The 23710-nt window shown below is 35.2% G+C and overlaps 4 protein-coding genes across 7 annotated transcripts; 3 read left to right on the plus strand and 1 right to left on the minus strand.

The window, feature by feature from the left end:
* Positions 1 to 322: 322 nt before the first annotated feature.
* Positions 323 to 8918, minus strand: LOC132043942 (SH3 domain-containing protein 2-like). Of its 4 annotated transcripts, XM_059434404.1 has the most exons (11): positions 5817 to 6427; positions 5692 to 5769; positions 5489 to 5602; positions 5108 to 5177; positions 4878 to 5026; positions 3798 to 3899; positions 3485 to 3679; positions 2103 to 2165; positions 1777 to 1941; positions 1582 to 1656; positions 323 to 619 (listed from the first exon to the last, which is right to left on the minus strand). In XM_059434404.1, the coding sequence occupies exons 2-11, from the start codon at positions 5692 to 5694 to the stop codon at positions 494 to 496; spliced, it is 1062 nt and encodes a 353-aa protein (XP_059290387.1). In that variant the 5' UTR covers positions 5695 to 5769; positions 5817 to 6427; the 3' UTR covers positions 323 to 493. The 4 variants fall into 4 exon arrangements, with proteins under 4 accessions (XP_059290387.1, XP_059290385.1, XP_059290384.1 ...); XM_059434402.1 differs by lacking the exons at positions 5692 to 5769; positions 5817 to 6427 and adding an exon at positions 8610 to 8918 and having other exon boundaries at positions 1807 to 1941; XM_059434401.1 differs by lacking the exons at positions 5692 to 5769; positions 5817 to 6427 and adding an exon at positions 8610 to 8918.
* A 5076-nt stretch (positions 8919 to 13994) lies between these two features.
* Positions 13995 to 16623, plus strand: LOC132043932 (uncharacterized). The gene is made up of 2 exons (XM_059434395.1): positions 13995 to 14435; positions 15886 to 16623. The coding sequence occupies exons 1-2, from the start codon at positions 14099 to 14101 to the stop codon at positions 16434 to 16436; spliced, it is 888 nt and encodes a 295-aa protein (XP_059290378.1). The 5' UTR covers positions 13995 to 14098; the 3' UTR covers positions 16437 to 16623.
* A 2188-nt stretch (positions 16624 to 18811) lies between these two features.
* Positions 18812 to 19567, plus strand: LOC132043938 (F-box/FBD/LRR-repeat protein At1g13570-like). Its single transcript, XM_059434398.1, has one exon. The coding sequence runs from the start codon at positions 18812 to 18814 to the stop codon at positions 19565 to 19567; it is 756 nt and encodes a 251-aa protein (XP_059290381.1).
* A 35-nt stretch (positions 19568 to 19602) lies between these two features.
* On the plus strand, positions 19603 to 20337 carry LOC132043930 (uncharacterized). The gene is made up of 2 exons (XM_059434394.1): positions 19603 to 19751; positions 19845 to 20337. The coding sequence occupies exons 1-2, from the start codon at positions 19680 to 19682 to the stop codon at positions 20169 to 20171; spliced, it is 399 nt and encodes a 132-aa protein (XP_059290377.1). The 5' UTR covers positions 19603 to 19679; the 3' UTR covers positions 20172 to 20337.
* Positions 20338 to 23710: the final 3373 nt, after the last annotated feature.

The raw sequence follows: 23710 nt of genomic DNA on the forward strand, positions 1-23710 counted from the left end.
ATGCGTTAGCAATCCAATTTTAGCCTTGGAAAATACCTAGCCCTCAGGCAATACAACGTACTTCAACATGCATAGTTCTTTTCTTGTCAATTATGTCAAAATAGTAATCTCCATTTATTTCCTTTCCTTGCTGCACAGGAGCCAATTTCTTTTTCCTTTGGATAGAACTGTAAGAATTAAGTAGGCACTGGAACGTTAGCTAGGGGAGGTTGAGGACCAACGACCCGATGGAGATTAAGATCTAGAATTAGTCATAATATTTATCAATTACAAGTGCAAAATAATGCATTTTCCCGTATCAAAATTGACTGATCTTGGGACATCAGCAAATAATAAACTTGATTATAAGCTTTGATGCATTTACATCGGGAGAAGAAAAAAAAAAAAAAAAAAAAAAAGCAAAATGGAGAACTCCTCAAACACCTATACAAGTGGAAATTTACAAAAAAGCAAAGGTTTATATGAAGGTAGCATGATAATTTAGTGTTTTATCTTATGGGGTGGTATCCGTTTCCGCCATTTTGCTTGCTGGTACTTTGTGTGACTTTTCAGCATAAGCCGAGGGAAACCAACCGGACTTACCGTTGCATTCTCCTTCAGACCATCCATTTGGAGCTACCTATAGTTAACCATATGCAATATCGTTAGAATGTAACTTATTTTGCTTGCTAAAAGATTGTGTGCTTCTGCTACATAGATAAGTATCTATTTGTTAATCGAGTATATACCTCCAAAAAATTATCAACAGAACAAAGCACAGTCAAAATATCTGAAGTCATGAGACACGGAAGATTCCTCGGGGTCATACAACATGGCTAGCTTGCGTGCACCTTGACTAATCCACTTGGTACTTGCTATCTCCCACCAACAAAGATATCGGCAAGTCTACCCACCCAGGCTTAGGAAGAGGGAAATAATATGCCTAGTGTCCCTTTTATTAGCAGCACTTTTTAAGATTCTTCACACCAAATCTTTAATCATCATATACCAGGGGGATTTCATAAGGCTCATCTATTCAGCATATGCAAAAGTTAAAAGGTGGCAACTTGAGAACGATAAATGTCTAAGCCCCTCGCTTCTTGTTGGCTATTTTGAAAGGAGGATAATTACTGACCTACTATATATTATAACCCACCAATATCAGTCTTACCACCACATTTGATCCAGATTGGGACTTTGTCCTAACTTTAAGAAGGATTTGATGAAACATACTCTTAGTTCCTACAATTACTACTGCTAGAACTGGCTAGTTGAAAGGGACATCAACAAATAAAGAGACCATTGACCTGTAGTTTCGGATTTTGACTAACAACCGGGAGATGACAATACCTCACGTACAGCGTACAGCATCACTTGTCTTTTAGCAAAAAAATTGTGAACCGTTTAATATCTACCCCATAGTAAGAAAGCACTTCAGGCTTATGAACATATCATGGAGCAATAAATATGCATACGGAAAGTTCTTAAACTGATGTTAAATACCGTCGAGGTACTCCAGAATATGTCAACTTAAGCATGCAAAACACATAAAATATAGGCAGTGTAACGTGTCTTGCTTAACCAGGAAACGAAGATAAATACCTGCCGAACTACCACATCATCGCCAACCTCTAGACTTAGCTCGCCATCTGCTTGGGCTTCAAACGAGTGCATGACCTACCAGCCAAAGAATCGAGGAGATCAAAGAATACTGAGGCGAATACAGAAAGATCCAGATTTTGAGGACAAAGGAGTACTCTGTAGAAGTAAATATGCCAACCCTTTTAGAGTCCTTACCTTGGCACTAAAATTTTTTGAGAAGGGTACCTTGGCACTAAAATGGGTAGGACTTTTATCCTCAGCTTCTGGATGCTCAGTTCCATTTGAAGTTGTATCATGCAAAACTCTTGGTGAATTTGAAGATTGTGGAGATGACTCATTTAATTGCTCTTCTTCAAGCATCTAACCCCAAGAAAAAATGTTAAACATTTATGTCATTTATCTTTTTTATCTCATTGTCTCAAGATAGAAGTTTACGATTCTATGCGTTGCAGAACAGAAAATGCCAATTGAATAGTTTTATTCGAACGATTTGGAGGAAATAAAGGTTTGAATCTACAGACCTCAGAATACAACTTCTCCAAAATGGAAACAACATTCTGATGATAAGATCTTTCAGCATCGACCTGCAAGCTAAAATCATTTTTAGATAAACGAATCACACAGATTTCAACCTGAAGTGATCAATGCAGAGACAAAAATAGTGCTAAATCAAAAAAAAAAAAAAAAATAGTGTAGGTTTTAACAGGAGAGAAAAATCAAACTTCACCAAAGTGTTCAAGACTTCTTGCACTAAGTACTAGTTAATAAAATGAAAAAGCAAGTCTGCCATGAACTTTCTGTTCTTTTTAACTTTTATAGGAAGAAAATTTTAGTAATAATATTTATTAATACGGAAGAAAAGTAGAAAGCAATGACCAAGGTGTTCTCAAGCTAAACAAAATAACTAAGAACATAGGGATCTCCAATCTCGCAGAAAACCAGTCAAGTGGATATCATGAAGAGGCGCATTATGACCCCATTATGCCAAGGTATCCCAGATAATTTGAGTTGCTTGATCATTTGGCCCTCAACCACTGGTATTTATATCAAAATAGTAAAATTACTTTTCACACTTCCAAGAACTAGTATTATGATCCTGTTATTCCAAATGCTACATTAGTTAATATAATATTTTCCCTATGCTATATTAAGTTTGATTGACAAGAGGGGCTTGCTCAGATGGTAAGCATCCTCCACCTCCAACCCCAAGGTTGTGGGTTTGAGTCACCAAGGGAGCAACAAGGGGGAGGTCCTGGGGAAGTGGTTAAAAAAACAAAAAAAGAAACTTTGGTTACTCCTAAATTAATCACTAACATGACTTTCAATACCGGCATTGTCATCACAATAATAGAGGGGTGCATCATTAAGTTTTGATTGATCGGCTACTTCTGTGACTTTACCTTCAAAATATATTCAAAGATACTAGCAGGTCTATGTTTTCCTCCATTATGAGAAGCATTTTAACTACATAAATGTTGTAACTACGAAGTGTCTATGTCCATTGTGTTCCTTCATTTCAAATGACTGAAGTTAGCAACTACAATTCCTAAAACTAAATTGTATCAATTCAAGGTCATTTGACTAAGCAGTTAAAGTTAGCCAACACAATCGTGATGTCAGAACAAGGTATATCCTTAAAAGAGAAAATATTCACCGTTCTGTTTCAAATGAAACCAGTTTTGTCTTTCTTTAAGGCCAAATCAAGATGTTCAACAACTTGATGCACAGATCATACTTTAAAAATGTAACAATCTCCATTTGTACATTCAGCACATCACCGTTACTAACGGAAACAAAATTTGCAAATAACTAACCCTATCAGTACAACACCAAGACCAATTGCGATACTTCTGTGAGCATAACACGCATATGAATTGAATGAAGAAAGATGAACAAGCAATACCATGGTACGAAGCTTTTGGAAAGTAATCTGCTGCTGCTCCTCCTCTACAGATAACATGGCATCAGTTGCTTCTTTGCCAAGAACCAACACCGAAGATTTGAGCTCCGACAATCTTGTTTCTGCATTTTTAAGCTTTGCCAAACTTTCAGTAGAAGCTTCTCTAAACTTTGATTGGCGTCTTATTACTTCAGTAGCCTGAAAAGAGCGGGAATCCACTTAAAACTGCCAGATTTCTTGCATGACATGTTGCTTTATGTTCTTTAATACCCCCAACACACCCGAAAAAAAGAAAAAATGGAAGGTTGAAAGATACCTGGGATTCAAACTCCTGGCGCATTCTGTCATAGCGGTGAGTCAAATGGCGAGCATCTTCTAAAGGAGCACCATGTATTGATGCTCTCAACGGCTCACAAACCTACAGCTAAAAGGAAAAATGATCAAACACTATGCGCTCTACGAACCAAGAGATGGCCACAGTCACTATGCCAAATCTAATACTCATCAAGAATCAAGAAAGGAATACTAGAATCCCCAAGGCATAATGCTAGAAAAAGGTTCATCAAGTTATACCATTTTATAGTTTCATCTACATTACATCTTGGGTTAAAAGCAGTAGAGATTCATACTTCAGGGGCTAGAAAAAGGTTCATCAAGTTATACCATTTTATAGTTTCACCTACATCACATCTTGGGCTAAAAGCAGTAGAGATTCATACTTCAGGTATCTTGTAATTAGAGGTATAACTCATCAATAAACATACCTTTAGTTAACTATGTGAACTGAAGATGCTAAAAGCATCTGCAAGTTTTAACCTCTCAAGAGAGAAATATCTCTCTCCAAATTTAACCATCCTAAGAACCCCAGATAGAATGCTCTCATCATAAGGGAAATATATGTGCTTGACATACTTTAATGCATTATATGATATGTCAGAGAGATACCTGACTATTTGTTCTGGTTGTTTTATTTAGACATCAGAAACAGATAGCTTTGCGCTCGACTTATCAAATTCTGCCAAGGCACATAACACATTCAAGTTTTTCAAAAATGATTTGAACTTAGATCTTACTGATGCATTATTCTTTTTGCATTGTATGAAGCGTGAGAAGTGCATAATTTTGGACCTTATGCATGTCTATTTGTTTTATGCTGCCTAGTTGGTCTCTACACATTTTTTCTTCTAAACTGTCAGTCATTTATTGTGCATAGCTTAAAATCAGAAAGCATGACTTCACAACTCCCGTTGCAAGAAATGAGGCAAAATGGTAAGGAAAAGACAGACAAAAATAACCTTCATCAGGTGACCTTCAATCTCCATAATATAAATATCCTTTTTGTGGGAAACCATTGGGAGTGTGCATGACTGTAAAGCTAAACAAGCATAGATCTAACCTGTTGTCCAAGTACTCCTAGCATAATTTCCCTTTGATCTTCCATTGCAGCATGTGAAGTTCCAAATTCCACGGCAACCTTTGGCAAGGTAGAAGGATTATTTTGATTCTCACCCCCGTATTTATAACAATTATCTGCCAACTTTCTAGCTGCAAGATCAAGCTGAAAATTGAGACTTCCATTTACATGCTATCTGAAGCAACAAAAGATATGGATGGAGGTCCACAAACCTATTTCCATTTGTTTTTTACTTGTTGATATATATCCTTCTACACCACGAACAATATCCCTCTGGAAATGCTGTTAACCACAATGCACAAAGTTAGATTTTTGCTTGCAAGAAATATCCATATGTTGTTAACAAGAGGATATTCTTAATAGAATTTTTTACAAGTGTTCAAGATCCCTCTTACTAACAGGAATCAAAAAAGATTTCTATCTAAATAAAAACTATGTTTACATATGGATCTCTACCTACACTCAATTTAGGATATGGAACACGCATATCCGCCTGCTTTTCACCTATCTATATTGGGACCCTATTCACTTCTTTGAGTTTGACGACTTTCTTAATAGACAGAAAATAGTTAACAAAGTTGTAATGGTGTTACCTTCGCAGCCCTTGTAGATATATATAATTCCTGAAGTCGCTGATGAATCTCCAGTTCTGCTTCATCGACCATCACAGATTCATGGCCCAAGTGCCCTAGTTGTCTCAAAATAGCCTAATAAAAAGCAGAATATGAACTCTTTCATGATAGAAGTCAAGCATCTACATAAAATATCTTGATTGAACTTATATTTTAATGATTACCATACTAGTCTGACCCAGCTTATGATCTCACAAATTTCGGATTTACTTGTTTAATGTTGGTCAAGTATTTGGGTCAGCTACTTATGGAATAACCTTATTAGTAAGTTATTTTAGTCATCTCCAAATACTTGAGTCAAGTATTTGGTTCCAACTCAGTTTCCTCATAACTCTAAAAATTACAAGAGCAGAGAGATGATCCAGGAGTATGGTTTCCTTGTTCTCTCGGAAGATTCTCTGAAGAAAGGCATCCTTCCACTTGCATCTAACAATTACAGTACATTGACTTTCACATTTCACTATTGTTTCTATTGTGATTTGAAAAATTCGGGAACTATTTTTATGGAAATCACAGTCATAGGCTAGATCTGCAGGAACAGGAATTAGAACTCACAAGTAATTACTTTCCCAACCGAAACTTACAGAAAAGAGAAGCATGAGATACGGAAACTTATAAATGTAGCGGAATAATTTCAGATTGATCCAATGAAATGTTGCATTACAGATTAAGTTGAAGACATGATGCTGGTAAGTAGCCGGGAACAGCTTCTTGTAGGATTCTCATACTATAGTTAAATAAAAACTGCTTGTTGTATTATTACGAAGTTTCTTTTAGTATATAATCAAGGTCACTGCCGTATTGCCTTTTTCATAACTACTTGATTGCTGCACTTGACCTGACGGTCTTTCGGAAGCAGCCTCTTTACCTCCTCGAGTTAGGGGTACTCGAGTTAGGGGTAAGGTCTACGTACACTCTACCCCCCCCCCCCCCCACCCCAAGAACCCACTTATTACACTGGGTATGTTGTTGTTGTATATAATCAAAGTCCCATATTCCAACTTAAAACGGCAAACAACAAACTATTGACGAAATTACATATACATCTAATGGACATACAGAAAAATGATTTATTCCCCTTTCTAAGAGGAAAAGGATTTTTGCTTGATCTGCCTTTTCTCCTCCTTTCTTAATAGAATATTAGCCTCTAGACACCTATACGAAAAGCTCAATGTCCAATTTGCATGAAATCGAGGTGCTTCAATCCTTTTCTTGGGTCTAAGGACCTCTTGCCCTACCAGCATACCAAAGGCTTTCGGGGCTTACACCTCTCTGTTAAGGACCTAAATTAGGCTTTTTGGTAGGAAGTAATAGGAAAGGAAGCTAACAGGTAGGTGTCTATTACTTCTTTCCAGTTGTACTAAGCAACAGGAGGAGAAGAATAATACTTTGCCAAATGAAGTAAATTGACAAGTTCCCTTCCTCATTCCCCCCACCTCTTCTTACTTGCTCCAAAGATAATTATACTCATAGCTCCAAAGAGAATCACCCTATTTTATATAGGTACCTCCACTCTGAACCACCACCACACACCCCCCCCCAACAACAAAAAAAACCCCACCACCAAAGCAAGGATAGTAACAGTGGCCCTTTCCTACTTTTTCGAGAAAAAAAAAAAAAAAAACTTTTTCTCCATTGATAATTTATGTGCAAGAAGTTACAATACTGAGTTTGGCATCCCAAACTTTGTACATGATCATTGAGATGAGACTATCCTTCTAAGTCCTAACCAAAAACAGCAACAACAACATACCCAGTGAAATCCCACAGTGTGGGGTCTGGAGAAGTTAAAGTGTACGCAGACCTTACCCCCATCTCGGAAGATAGAGAGGCTATTTCCGAAAGACCCTCAGCTCCTAACCAAAAACAGCAACAGGAAATACAACTCAAGGAGGATCATAAACTATTTGAGAAGGCTTTTTTTGTTTGATCCTGAATGATGGTAGGTTCCATTTGTCCATGTTTATTAAGCCTTTGATGTTGTTAGGAAGGTCAGCAAAAGAGTTGAACACCTGAATTTCATCAAGACTGTGCTCAGGTTAATCAATCTGTCAGCAGGCTGGTTGGCTTCCCTGAAGCAGTGATGCCCTTTCCTACTTTAGCCCCTTGTTGGCTCGAAACCCCAACCTTATGATTGGTGATCGGGGTTCCTCACTTCTAGGCTATACCTCTTTAAATCACCAGTTAAATTTATTTTTCTCTAGTTCTAGTGGCTTGTTATGTTATCGGAAGCACACGAATGTTATTGCCTTGCTACATGGACAAAGCAACACAAAACTTAAGAAATCCTACCAGAGCTACTTCAGGTTCAATCCTTTTCTTACTTAAACATATATACTACGCTGTTGCCCAATAGCAAAACTAAAAACCGCCCAAAGTCCAAAATTGAAATACACAAACAAATTCTAACAGGCTCCAAATAAACTTCCAAACAAAATAATCAAACAATACAGTAACTCACGATAAGATGCAATAATATTAGCAATAAAAATGGAATCTTTGCCAGAAATAACTATGCTAGCTGATTAAAACTTATCTCTAGAAATAAAAAAAAACCTTTGGTAACTTGTCACTTCTCCTACCAAAAATCCTCAATAAATAAATAAATATATGCAATAATATTAACAAAAATAATCAAACAATACAGTAACTCGCAATAAGATGCAATAATATTAATAAAAATGGAATCTTTGTCCATTTAAATGAGTAACAACTATAGCAAATTGATTGAAACTTATCTCAACTTTCTCTAAGACCAAGAAAAAATAAAACCTTTAGTAACTTGTCACTTCTCCTACCAAAAATCCTCAAAAATAAATAAATATATACAATAATATTAATAAAAATAATCAAACAATACAGTAACTCACAATAAGATGCAATACTATCAATGAAACTGTAATCTTTTGTCCATTTAAGTGAGTAACAACTTTAGCAAGTTGATTAAAACTCATCTCAACTTTTCTCTAAGACCAAAAAAATATGAACCTTTAGTAACTTGTCACTTCCCCAACCAAAAAGAACAATACTCAAAAAAACAAACACATAACTGTATTAAAGGAAAGTATGTAAAAAACAAAACCTGTTGTTGCTTAGCAACTTGCTCCCTCAATTTAGTTGCTTGTTTCTTTATAGCTTCCATATCAAGTCCTTCTCAGTTGTTCTCCCAAAGTATGTAGTAATTCAAAATATTGACACAACCCCACTTAATAACAAGCAAAAGGGTGCCCAAAAAGGTGCTTTACATACATGGATTATACCCTTTTTCTTGGAGGAAGAGGAGAATGAATCTTCTTTTTTTGTTACAGGTAAAGTTACAAACATACCAGAAGAGCAATAACCAATAAGAAAAGAGAAAGTGGGGTTGGAAAATAATATAAAAAGGGTATGGGACATAAGAGAACAAGTGTCGGTTACTGTTTCTGTACAAAATATAACGCTAAAAGGAAGAAGAATAGTTGATGCGTTAAAAAGGAAGAATGGATAGTGGAAAACAGAGAGAAATCACAAGTGCTATTTTCTAAGTAGCCGGCTGACTTTGCTAGAGTGTGTGTGCGACTTTTCTTACTTTTTTCGTTTTTTTACGCGTCTCCTCGAGAAATAATCTAACTTTATCATTATTTATATTTAAGTTATATTCTCTCCATTAAGTTTTTATTTTATTTATGTATTATCTTCATTAATAACAAATTTATTAAGAATAAAATGGAAAAAGATAATAATTAATTGTATTTTAAACTTCTCAAATGATAAATAATTTGAGATAATTCTCTTTAATAATCACAATAAATAATTTAAGATGGAGAAAAAAAATTCTTTTTTTTTATTTGGACATTTATCGATTTATCCGTGTCATTCTTGCAATGTGTGTAAGCGTGTAGCATTCCAATTTTATGAATTTCCTTTCGAGAACAAAGTGAGTGTGTGACTTTTGTCCTTTTCAAGGATTTGACATGTTCACCACTTCAATTTTTCTTTCGGTTTATATGTTCTTATTTATTGTTCTTGGTGGATTGTGTAAGGTTTTTGTGTTTTTTGCTTCTTCTTTTTGCTCTTTTACTACTTTTTTTAATATAAGGAAAGCTGGGTGAACCAATTAATTGGGGTCGTTTGGTAGCTGATTCGGAATAAGTTATTCATGTAATAAAATCCTGCACAAGTAATATTGTGTTTGGTAGTTAGTTATGAGGTGGGTTATTCTTGTATAAAATTAGTATAGTGTTTGATTTGCAATTTAGAAACCACATAACTAATAGTACATGTACAGATTATGAGGAAATTTATGTATTATTTTATGCAGTGCAAAAGGTGGTATAACTAATACATGAATAACTAATAGCTGAATAACTATATAGGCATAACTAATACTTGCATAAATTAATACATATATTTCCTCATAACTAATACATGTATAATTCTAACCGGCTAACAAACTGGCCTAAGCAGGGGCAGATCCACCCTTTAGGGTAGGGGTGGTATAGCAATCCCTAGATTGATAATTGTTTATATACCTATGTTGCAATTTGCTTAAACTAGGTTAAAAATTTGATCCCCGCCACCCCAAATGCAAGTAAATTGACAAAGGTAGTAACTGATAGACACAAGTTTGAATCTATCTTGAACATTTTTTGACTCCCGTTTTGGTTTGAATCTATCTTGAACATTTTTCGACTCCCGTTTTTCTTTGTGCTTTTTAGTTCCTTTATACCAGTCATTTTCCTTTTCAACTCTCCCAATTTTCTATTTATCTTTTTATTATTTATTTTGCCTTTCCTCTATCTTATTCCCTCCGTTCCATAATAAGTGATTTTTTTAGCTTATGCACACCCTTAAGAAAGTGCTCACTCCTAGAAAATTAGGAGTGTTTTTACTAACTTACCCCTAATTAAATGCCTAGAAAAACAAAAGCTTAATGATTTTTGAAAATGTAAATAAGGGTAATTTTGGAAGAAGAAGATCAATTTCTTCTTGAAATCTTAAAGCACCACTTATTTTGAAACAATAGGAAAAGCCTAACAAATCACTTATCATGAAACGGAGGGAGCATTATTTTATCTGTGATCTCTAGCGAGAACACACAAAATAGAAACTTCAAATTCTCTTAAATTAAGCATTTCTCTTAATCTCAAATCTGCAAGTATTTAAATCGAAAAACTTGTGTCTCAATGAAAATTTTGGATTGAGATCAAAATTCATTTCTTTTCTTTTTTTTATAATTTTTTTTGTTTATTACTCCCTCTGTCAATGTTTACTTGTCTACTTTTGACTTGGGACACTCTTAATAAGCAATAAATAAAATGAGAAATGAATTGGAGTACTTAATAATAAGGGTAAAATAAGTATAAAGAGGTAAATTATGTCTTGATTTTTCAAACTATACAACTTACAAGTAAAAGTAAACATCTATTTTTAATATAGTGGACAAATAAAAATGGACGGAGGGAGAGCACTATAAATTTTTGTGCTATTATATAATTGTTAAATTCAATTTAAATCACTTTACTACTTAAATTGCGATGGAAATTTTGTAAGTATTGCTTAGGAAAAACATGAAATTTATGATTTATTTTTGAGAACTTGTAGGTTACTTATGGGGTGTAATTACCTATTGAAAAGTTTTTCTATTATTTTTTTTTATTTTGATTGGTTTCATTTTTTAATATATATAAAAGATGTAAGTCCCTTGGTGAAAATTTTGATTTTACTTCTGTTGTTAAAGGGTGTGATTTCTTGTTTAAGATGCTAATTATGTTCGTTTCTTGATTTTTGAGATGCAATTTTCATATTTGCAAATAAAAAAAAGGCTTACTAGGTTGACTTGAATAAACTCAAAAGAGATGGATCCGACTCAAATACATGTTCGTAGCAAGACATATATTGAAAAAAATTGTGGCACCCGCCACCTTCAAATCCTAGATTCGCCTTTGGACCTAAGGGTTTATTGGATGATATATTTTGTTTGGTGTTTATCTTTTGTCCTTTGTTATCGAAACGATGAGCACAAGTTACGAAGTATCCCTAATAGAGGAATTAACACAACCTCAAGTTGGTTGTCCCTATTTCCTTTCCGAATTGTCTTAATTCGATACTATCTTTTTTCAAAAGTGATATGTATATTTTCTCAATCCAAGCGGAGAGATTCACAACATTAGTTGCCTAGCTTTTTTATTTTTTTATACTTACATGTAGTAATCCTATTTAATTTAGACCGTTGATTTATGATCAAGTTAATTTAGAACACAAGTATTTTTTTTAGTAGCCGGCTGACTTTATTAGAGCGTGAATGTGTGACTTTCTTATTTTATTTGGACCATTTTTCCGTTTATGCGCGCTTCATGCGGCATTGTCTATGAAACATTTCAATTTTATGGATTTCCCTTCGGGAACAATGTGAGTGTGTGACTTTTGTTTGTACCGTTTAAGATTTGACACGTTCACCACGTCATTTATTTATTTATTCGGTAACATCTTTTTTATTTATTGTTTTCAGCTTTTTGTTTTTATACTCTTTTACTTTTGTAATCTTAGGAAAGTAGTGGTGAACCAATTAATTAAGAGTTTATTGGATGATATCTTGTGTTTGATGTTTACCTTTTGTCCTTTGTTAGTGAAACAATGAGTAGAAAGTACATAAAGGAAATTTATACCCACTCAACCTTAAGTTGGTTGTCGCTATTTCCCTTTCGAATATTTTAATTTGATACCAGCATTATCATTTTTCAAAAGAGTTATACTTTCTCATTTCAAATGGCCAGATTCACAGTATTAGTTGCATAGCTTTTTCTTATAATTACATCTAATGATCCAACTCAATTTTGGTCGTTGATTTACGATCAATTCAATGAGGGTTTATTAGCCCATTTAAAACGTGAAGAATATATTATTTTTCGAAATCAAAAGGTTACGAAGGGTTAAGTAGGATTTATTTTTGTAAAGGAATTAGTCTAAAGGAATTGCACACCTATGAATTAAGTTAGAGTTACGAACTCCTGATCTCTAACAAGTAGAGGATGTGCTTCACCACTGCATGAAGTCGAGCTTTGTCATTTTAAATTATTGATACTTATATTTAATTTAATATTTATAATCTTTTACGAAATAAAATTGAATAAATAGCTTAGCCGAAGGTGTGTCCACTTTTGTTAATCAGAAGTCTTTAAGTTTAAGACTTGAAAATGAAACAAGTTCTTATTCCACTTCTCTCTATTTTCTCTTCCCTCTAGTTTTTCCAATTATTTTTTCGTTTTGCTTAGTAGTTTTTGCCTATTGTTGTCTACTTCCTTATAGTACTTGAACGAAAATAACTCAACCAATATACTAAAATAAAAATATCTCAACCTTTAAAAGAAAAGAAACTGTAATTTTTATTACTTAGTTTGGACTAATGTACCGCTAATATACTTCAACATCCTAAGATTAACTATGTACGTTTCGATTAACAAATCGCCAACATTTACATGACTAAATTTTTCTTAATTTCTTACTCCACTCTTCAAACACTTTATATCTCGAAACGTCCCCTAACAAAGTTGAGGTCTATAGTCTATTAAGCACTTTTATAGCCTGTTTGGCCAAGCTTATTTTTTCCCCAAAAGTACTTATTTTTTCAATAAGTGCTTATTTTAAAAAAGTGAGGTGTTTGGTCAAGCTTTTGGGAGAAAATAAGTGCTTCTACAGAGAATAACTTGAAGTTAGCTTTTCGTAAGCTTAAAAAACGACTTTTTGCCCAAAAGCACTTTTTTGAAAAGTACTTTTGAGAAAAATACAAATAGAAGCACTTTTTAAAAGCTTGGTCAAACACTAATGACTGCTCAATAGTGTTTTTTTAATTAATTGACCAAACACAAACTGTTTTTTTCCAAAAATGCTTTTTTGAAAAGTACTTTTAGAAAAAAAATACTTTTTAAAATAAGCTGATTTTAAAAGCTTTGCCAAACAGGCTATTAATCCCATTGAATCTTTTAATATCAAAACTCTAAATGGAAGTTTTGCCAATGAAGGAAAAAGAGGGGTCTCAGTCTAATTTAGCTAAGTTAGGTAACTTATGTATAATGAACTCGGGTGTAATGTTTAGCTAATATTAATAAATAAAGTCTAGACTACCCCCCCAAAAAAAAAAAAGGAAGGAAAAAGCGGGGTGGGGACAGAAATGAAAATAGCACGGTTTGGCGTTTAAATGGGTCGGTCTTTAATTTTTGCTCTTCAAAATCAAACTCATATCGAGTAGGGCATGAGTTCTTTTAAGGTCAACGCATAATTTGTGAAATATTACTTTATAAATTTATGCGCCACAAAAAAAAAAAAAAAATTGAGAGAGAAAAAGACCAACACAAAATAGGAACAGAAGTGCAAATGACCTAAATCCTATTACATCTAAAATTGGGCCTTCAGCAAATACAAAAGCCCAGCCCAAACTCCTCCACCGCCATCACAAATCTCTTTAGCCCGTTGGATCAACTCTTCACGATTCACATATATCCCAAAACCATACCCTTTTGTTTGGTATCAGCAGAAAAACACAAAACAAAACCCTAATACCAAAACCATTTTGTTATAGCAAATCATCAATCAATGGCGGTGGAAACAGCAAACCAACCAAAAATCCGATGGGGAGAATTAGAAGACGATGCAGAGGACTTAGATTTCCTGTTACCACCGAAACAAGTATTTGGACCAGATTCAAATGGGGTAAAGAAAGTAGTGGAATACAAGTTTAATGATGAAGGTAACAAGGTGAAAATAACAACCACAACACGTATACGTAAGCTAGCTAATGCTAGGCTCAGTAAAGGTGCTATTGAGAGGAGGAATTGGCCTAAATTTGGTGATGCTGTTCACGAAGATGTTGGTGCTAGACTTACTATGGTTTCTACTGAGGAAATTATTCTTGAACGTCCTAGAGCTCCTGGTATACATCTAATCTCAATTCGGTGTTTTTTTTTTTTTTTTTTCAAAATCGATTTGGTCTTTTTTCTTCTTGGTTGTGGTTGTGGTTTGTAACTATGTGCTTGTTTTAAATTGGGTCGTTATTATTTTGCTCTTTTAGTTGTGAATTCATGGTGCTTTATCAATTTGTTTTTTTCTCGTTGTTATTGTTGTGATGCCCTTTGTGTCCTCTATGCCGTATTGGTGTTATTATTTGGTTGTTGTGATTCGAGGGGGTTTTTACTTTTTATTATTGTTTCTTCTTGGTTTTGGTTGTGATTTGTAATTCTGTGCTTAATTGTCAATTGGGTCGTTATTGCTTTGCTCTTTTGGCTGTGAATTCGTGTTTTTTTTTTAATCGATTTGTCGAATGCTATATTTGTGTTATTATCTGGTTATTGTGAGTTGCTTGTTACTGTTTTGATTACTGTAGCATGGTAATTATCTGGTTGTTGTAATAAAATGGGTAGTTGTTGGATCTCTCTGTGTATGGATAAAATAAAAGGAGGAGTTTTTTTTTCTTGTTGTACCGTTGTGTTTTGAATTTGATGTATTGTCAAGCTATGTTTATTGTGAATTCTGTTGGTGTTTGTGTTATTGCATCTCAAAGTAGTAAGGAGGGTTAAATGGTGTTATGGTGAATTAGGGAAAAAGGGGGAACTTTGTTTGAAAAAGTTGTTAATTGGTTTAAGATGGAGACCGCCGTTGGGATGAATTTCCTCTTCTCTTTAGTTGGTTAGAAGGACAAAGGCGTGGAATGCAATCTTTTATGATGCAATGCTTTTAACTTTATCATCTAATACATTAGTTCTATCTTGTGAACAAAGAAAGAGATTGTATCCTTATCATTCTTCGTGTGCTAAAAACATATTGATCCAGGTTCTCTCGTATTGCCTGTTATATAGAGTGAAAAAATAGAGTTACGCAATTATATGTCTCATGTACATATTATTGGCTACTCGACCTCAGTAGTGAGAATTTGGGAGTTGCTATAAATTGTACGCATTCACCGTGATTCATCTCACTTCTGTTATGGAAAAAGAATGGATTTTGCAGCTGTGTTTGTGATCTCCTATTTGAGTGATGAGAAATGGAAAAAAAAATTATATGCTTGTGGAATGCTGCCTGTTTAGCTATTTTAGTAATACTGCAAATCTTCTCTAGTAAAGAGATGGTATTGTTGCATCTATATCTCCTGTAGTGGGAGTATGAGAGTTGAGCACATTATTGACTCTCATTGATGCATTTACAAAACTGTTGTTCTCGTCTGTGTTTTAATTAATAGGCGGGTTCTTTCTCTTTGTGCTTGCCAATCTTTTTGTGTTTTAGATGCAGTATATATGTTTTAAGCGTCCAAGGATATGTATTCGTTGACTTGAGCTTTATTTTAAGTTTACCTAACTCTGTTATTGTGATCATGTAATGTTGAATAGGTTCCAACAAAGATGAAGCTAAAGCTAGTGGAGACTCATTGGCTCAAATTGGGAAAGCAGGGGCTGTTCTTATGGTTTGTAGGACCTGTGGCAAGAAGGGTGATCACTGGACATCAAAATGCCCTTTCAAGGATCTTGCTCAGCCAAGTGAAACCTTCATGGATAAGCCACCTTCAGCTGAAGCGCCTGCTGCTGGTGGGGCCGGTTCTCAAAAGAGTGCTTATGTTCCTCCGAGCATGAGAGGTGGTGCTGCAGAGAGAGCAGGTGGTGGCGGGACTGAGATGAGAAGAAGGAATGAAGAAAACTCTGTTAGGGTCACCAACCTTTCTGAGGACACTCGGGAGGCTGATTTGTTGGAGCTGTTCCGTCCCTTTGGTCATGTCAGCAGAGTGTATGTTGCCATTGATCAAAAGACGGGAATGAGCAGAGGATTTGGTTTTGTCAACTTTGTCAACAGAGAAGATGCCGATAAGGCTATAAACAAGCTCAATGGTTATGGTTATGACAATCTCATTCTTAGAGTTGAATGGGCTGCTCCAAGAGCTACTTGAGTGTTTCGTTCCTTGAACCAACACCGCGTTATTTAACCTTGCTGTGGGAACCAAAAAAACATCCATTTTCTTTTGTGTCTGTGGTCTTGCGGTCTCTTGAACACTGTTTTTATTTTGAGTTCCTGTTCAATGAAGAATGTCGTCTATGAAGAAGTTTTGGAATATAAACGTTCGCCAGGTTTTTCAATTTTGTCTCTGGAAATTGGAATACTGTTTACGAGTTTGTAACTATTATGGAATAGGTGAGATATTGTGGTGCTAAATTCTTTATAGTTACAATTGTGGAACTGTTATAAGGTATCTTCCATAATACCTTTCACCTATAGGCACTGTATTGATTTATTAGCAAAACTAAAAACTCACAATGGCTAATTGCTGATTTTTTAAAACTACCAGTTTACTCTTTTTGTTAAAAAAGTGCTTCACGAAACGTTAATCCTTCTGAATGAAGCATGAAAAGAAAAGAGCCAAAGGAGAAAATAAACTGAAGTGGTGCTTGGTGGAACGGAGGCGTCGAATGCATGCGTCTCTAATTCGGACGGAATAAAAAGCTCACTTAGTAGGAGTTTGGCCATAGATATTAAAAATAAATTTATTTTTTTTGGAATTTTTGAAGTTGGAGTTGGAGTTGTGTTAAGTAAAAGTCTGCCGGAGGGGCAGACTTTTACTTTTTTGTGTTTAAGTAAAAGTCTGCCTCCCGTTGACTTTTAGTTGTGTTAAGTAAAAGTCCGGAGAGGCGTACTTTTACTTGTGTTTAAAAAAAAAAAAGCATACCATTTTTGTGTAATGGCTGCAAAAAGAAGCCATTTTGGCTCCGGACTCTATCTTTAATGCTAGTCATGAACTTCGTGATTGCCTAGATTGGATATCTAAGACCAATAATATTTGTTTAGGGAACATGCAGTGCATTGACTTTTGTTTTTTCTTGAACAGAATAAAAAGGTCGCTTGATAAGTTGTGAATACTTATGTAGAGATATTTTTACAACTAGAATCATGAAACAATAAAGGTAAAGGCACTTGCTAATGTAGCATATGGTAAAGCTGTTTCAGGTGGATTTTGAGAATGTTGTTTGTAGGATTTAGCATCAAAATTGAAAAATTAATTATAGGTAAAAGAGGTTGTTACTTCTACTGAGATTTGATTGCAAAAGTGAAATTCGCCAGTCTATGCGTTTAGCAAGCTGTCAAAATTTGTAGTAATTGTTTTCCTGTTAAAGGAGAAATATATGTGGTTTTTTCTTTTTGCATGACCGTGTTTGACCATCTGACATTCAATTTGCAGAGTTACTGAATCATTATGTCCATTAATATGAGAAGTGGGAAAAGGCCTGCTGCAGATAGAATTAGCAGTTTGCCTTGTGATGTTCTTGAGAAGATTTTAGGATGTCTGCCTTTGCATTATGCTGTAAGGACAAGTGTTTTGTCACGAGAATGGAGGTACAAATGGGCAGTACGTTCTGAACTAATGTTTGATGATAATGTTGACAAAGGACTCTTCCTGAAAACTATTATTTACCAAGTTCTGTTACTCCATCAAGGACCACTACGTAAATTTAGCCTCCCGGTCCCTAAATACGTGCTTTTTCCTGATATTGATAACTGGATTATGTTTCTGCAGCAGGAGTTTGGCCATAGATATTAAAAATAAATTTATTTTTTTTGGAATTTTTGAAGTTGGAGTTGGAGTTGTGTTAAGTAAAAGTCTGCCGGAGGGGGCAGACTTTTACTTGTGTTTAAGTAAAAGTCTGCCCCCTCCGGCAGACTTTTAGTTGTGTTAAGTAAAAGTCTGCCGGAGGGGGCAGACTTTTACTTGTGTTTAAAAAAAAAAAGGCATACCATTTTGGTGTAATGGCTGTAAAAAGAAGCCATTTTGGCTCCGGACTCTATCTTTAATGCTAGTCATGAACTTCGTGATTGCCTAGATTGGATATCTAAGACCAATAATATTTGTTTAGGGAACATGCAGTGCATTGACTTTTGTTTTTTCTTGAACAGAATAAAAAGGTCGCTTGATAAGTTGTGAATACTTATGTAGAGATATTTTTACAACTAGAATCATGAAACAATAAAGGTAAAGGCACTTGCTAATGTAGCATATGGTAAAGCTGTTTCAGGTGGATTTTGAGAATGTTGTTTGTAGGATTTAGCATCAAAATTGAAAAATTAATTATAGGTAAAAGAGGTTGTTACTTCTACTGAGATTTGATTGCAAAAGTGAAATTCGCCAGTCTATGCGTTTAGCAAGCTGTCAAAATTTGTAGTAATTGTTTTCCTGTTAAAGGAGAAATATATGTGGTTTTTTCTTTTTGCATGACCGTGTTTGACCATCTGACATTCAATTTGCAGAGTTACTGAATCATTATGTCCATTAATATGAGAAGTGGGAAAAGGCCTGCTGCAGATAGAATTAGCAGTTTGCCTTGTGATGTTCTTGAGAAGATTTTAGGATGTCTGCCTTTGCATTATGCTGTAAGGACAAGTGTTTTGTCACGAGAATGGAGGTACAAATGGGCAGTACGTTCTGAACTAATGTTTGATGATAATGTTGACAAAGGACTCTTCCTGAAAACTATTATTTACCAAGTTCTGTTACTCCATCAAGGACCACTACGTAAATTTAGCCTCCCGGTCCCTAAATACGTGCTTTTTCCTGATATTGATAACTGGATTATGTTTCTGTCAAAGAAAAATGTCCAAGAATTCTCACTTAGATTTTGTTACAGCGAGGACTTTCTTCTCCCTTCTCACCTATTCAAATTTCACGATCTAAGGCACCTGGAGCTTTTAAGTTGTAAATTCCGCCCTGCTCCCAACTTTAAAGCTTTTAGTAGGCTTGTTACCCTCGACTTTCGGTTTGTGACCTTCGAGCCTACATCTTTTCAGACACTCCTTTCAAGCAGCCCATTACTTGAACGTGTAAAATTGAAGTGGTGCACTCAATTTGATAACTTCATTGTTGATGCCCCTCATCTCAAATTCTTTGAATTTTACGGAACAGCAAGATCTTATTGCTTCAAAAATGCCCCTCTACTTGAGGAAATTATAATGGCCAGGGCTTGTCATGAGATTTCAAAGGTAATTATAATTATTGAGAAATTTGACCGACGCATTACTGGATTTGCCCCGTAACTTTAGCTAATTGTATTGCACTTTGTTTTAGTCCTTTACAGTTGATCTACCACAGGCTCAGCAAACACTGCACAACATCAAGCTTTTAGACTTCAAGTTTTGGTCCTTTAATATGGTTGAGTGGGTTGTGTATGCACTTTACTTGATCAACAACTGCCCCAATTTGGAAAGGCTCCAAATTACTGTACGTCTCATTTACATCTCTTGATTTTTAAATAAGTTGAATTGCTAATGTTGCTGCTTCTTTTAACAATTAATCATAAACCCTGTTTTGTAGTTCCTCAAATCTAATGTGTCTAACTCTAAGGCTGTCGTGAAGCGTGTTATACATCAGCTGCGATCCCAAGGACTGCCACATAGTGCACTGAAGCAGCTCAAAAGGGTGGATATAAAACTCATGCTGTTTTCTGAACTTGCAATGGAATTTGTGAAGTATGTATTGTCATCTGCAACTGTACTCGAAATAATAAGCATTGTGACTTGTGCAAAGTTCAGTCAGCGGGGAATGGAAATAATGGAGGAGGTAAAGCAATTCCCTCAATCATCACCCATTGTAGAATTTATATACAAAGAAGTAGACCATATATATTTTGATATTCTATAAATTAGAATTAATGTAGTTGAGTACTGCAATTTCTAGGTAGGCAGCTCATGAACCTTTTATTAACCTGTCTTATTTCAGGTCAATGCAAGTAATGTTATGTTCTTGTATCTGAATTCCCAGTCAATGGAATTCAAATTGTTTTTCTTGCCAGTTTGAATCAAGGCATCTTCATTTCATGTGTCTATATATGGGATCCTATAAATGGGGCGTTCACTTTATGTGTTTCAGTTCAAACAACAACAACAACATACCCAGTGACTTTATGTATTTCAGTTCACATGCTTAAAATTTTTTATCCCTTTTTTGGTAGGGAGTAAGATATTGCCTGCTATATTCACAAACAGTGTTGCTTCCATAGAAGTTAAAATTGATTAGACAGCAGGGAATTGCTCATTATTTTCTTCATTGACTTCAATCTCTAAAATGCAACTGAGATATTTAAAAGTGCTCCGAAAGTTTTATTTGAGGGCACTTAAAAGATTTCTGAGTGATTTATTGTATTTTTAAAATATGACATCTCATCTAGAGACTATTTTACCGGACATAGCGGCGGATATGCCATCCATAATGGGCATTCAATCGGTTTTTCACTTCCTAAATTTTCTCCTTTTTCAATTAATTGTTGTTGTCTTGTGTGTCATTGATTGTTCTTCTATTTGGTACCATCTTAGGTGCTTCTTCCAACATAATATTACTTTCCCTTTCAATTTATTTGTCTTACTTTCCTTTTTAGTCCGGTTTTCACGTGACATATTTAAGACCACAAGATTTAAGAATATTTTGGTATATTCCACATATCTTTAGTTAACAATCACAAGATTCAATTTTTTTTTTTTAACTAGCTTAAACTTCGTACCAAATCAAAATAAGACAAACAAACTGAAACAGAAGGAGTATCTTATAGGAAAGTCAAATAAATATATGAGATTACATATTATATGATATAATTTTTATTACTATAGCTATGATTAGTAAATTTTAGAGGTATCATTTCATGTCGTCATAATTGTGATACTACTCGTGTCAGAAATATTGTTCCATCTTCCCGAAGGCTTATGCTATTTAAATCAACATTACAAATTTACTAAAAAAAAGTGCAAAGGTCAATGTTTACCGCTAAAAATGATTTTAGAATTCTTAGTTAAATCTATTAGAAAATCGGGTTAAAAATAAGTGGATCATATCCAACCACAAACTCTTTTAACAACGCTAGATTGGGTCTAGTGACTATAGATGATGCTGAAAACAAGAAAAATGGATCATTAACAGAACAGCTAAAATATGTAAAGAACTCAGGGACAAGTCTGTGTATTCAAAGTCCTTGGTGATATGATCCTACTTAGCACACTTCATTTCAAGACATACATTCAAGGACGAGATATGAGATTTCAAGCTCTACAAGCTACATGGAGGATGAGGAAGTCGTTTGAGGCCTTTGGAGGCTCCTACAAGCCACACAAGATGGCTCACAACGTATGGAAGGTAGCTTGGGCAAGGCTTGGCAAGAAAGAAAGCCAAAACTCAAAAGTGGCTAGATGTGCAAAGGGGTAGAAATACAAAAGTGGCCAAACATGCAAAGAAGGGACATACATGCAAATGGTCGCAATTGCAAGTTTTGAGGATTGGATGATGGCTATTTGAGCAAGGGAGAGACATTTCAGATTCCATGCCAACATCCAACTAGCCAAACAAGGCCCTTGCCTAATTAAGGGCAAATATGTAATAGCTAGCTTTCTTCTATTTTCTGGGAGTATAACTATTAGACTTAGCCTTTATTTAGATTTAGACTTTGATGATGATTTTTTTAGAGTTACTCATATTTTGAGTGATAGATTGTTAGGTAGAATCTAGTGTTGTTAGGTAGAATCTAGTGTTAGTTTAGTCATATGATGGTGGATTCCATTGTTGGTTGTAGAGCCTTTTATTTCCAATGGATTCATGCAGATTGTTCATCTGTGGATTTCAAGTGAACTTCTTACCTTGATTCATATTGCTTTGGTTCTTGTGGATTCGAGTTCACATTAGAAGGATTTAGGTTTCGTATACCTAAGTTTGTCTATAGAATTCTACCATTCGGGTCAAGTATTTATCTCTATTCCTTATCCCTTTTCTTCATATCCCTTTAATTTTCGCGTTTGAATTGATTTGGCTTTATTCCCAAATCGATTCGTATCATTTGGTATCAGAGCATAGGCTAAGATATTTTTTTTGGTAAATAAATTTTTATTGACCAAATGAGCAATTCAGAACAGGTTCACAAACATTCGCTGAAGCCTTGGACATAATCCCAAGCTTTCAGCATCCAACCAACTTAATGATTAAACAGAACTAGTGGGGTATATCAGGGGTAGTAATTAAGCTCATCGATCCTAGTAGTGAGTCGTGGCTTCAGATTGCATCTCATCACTGCCTCTTGTATGATGAGTCTAGTAAGAACTGTCAGGCTTCTTCCCTTTGCCCGAAAGACTCTATTGTTTCTTTCCTGCCAAATCAAATACACAGTCCTAGCAGCTACTACTCTAAACACCTCAGCTTGTGCATTCCTTCCATTAATATGAGTCACTATCCAGCTAACCTCTGCAGTCCACTCCATTGCTCTTCTTGTGTACTTCTGCCAAGAGAGCAATTTGTTCCATACTTCAGCAGAGTAAGAGCATTTGAAGAACAAGTGGTCAACTGATTCTTCCTCAGTACCACACAAAGGACATACATTTTGGTCGATCATATTCCACTTTAGCAACCTATCTCTTGTGTATAACCTCTTATGAAGAGTTAAGTACAGTATGAAAGTCCACTTAGGTGCCCCATAGTTATTGCAAACTAGCTTTCTCCACGGCACCTTAGGGAAACTTCCTCTGAGCTTGGTATATACTTGTTTAATTGAAAAATCTGTAGAGCCATCACCTGAGTATAATCTATGCCAATTGCCTCTAAAACTTGTGTTTCTTTGAAAATCTTCTTAAGCATCCATGAAGCCTGTTTTGGGAAGCAGTTCCATAAAGATTGTCCCTTAATATAATAAGCATGTACCCACCTAACCCACAACTTATCCTCCTTTTTACACAAATTCCATAGCATCTTACATATTGCAGCTTTGTTCCAAGTTTGGGCATGTAGAATGTTAAGTCCCCCGATAGATTTTGTCATACACAGTTGCTCCCATGACACCAGAGCCTTGTTTGACACCTCATTGCTCCTGTCCAAAGAAATGTTCTACATATAGTTTCAATCTTTTTCAAGACTTTCTTGGGTAGAATAGAGATTTGAGCCCAAAAGGTTTGGATGGCAAATAAAACAGATTTAAGCACCTGTAGTCTTCCAGTATATGTCAGTAACTTGGCTGTCCAATGAGTGACCCTACTCATCATTGCATCAATCAAGGGCACACATTGGATAGCGGATAATCTTTTAGTGCTCAATGGGACTCCAAGGTACCTATATCGTAGGCTACCTTGTGTAAACTGCAATTTCTCCAGAACTTCCTATTGTGTATTGTGGTCCATACCACCAAAATAAGCAGAACTTTTTGCTGTGTTACC

This window comes from Lycium ferocissimum, unplaced genomic scaffold (assembly GCF_029784015.1).
Source record: "Lycium ferocissimum isolate CSIRO_LF1 unplaced genomic scaffold, AGI_CSIRO_Lferr_CH_V1 ctg3077, whole genome shotgun sequence".
Classification (NCBI taxonomy): domain Eukaryota; kingdom Viridiplantae; phylum Streptophyta; class Magnoliopsida; order Solanales; family Solanaceae; genus Lycium; species Lycium ferocissimum.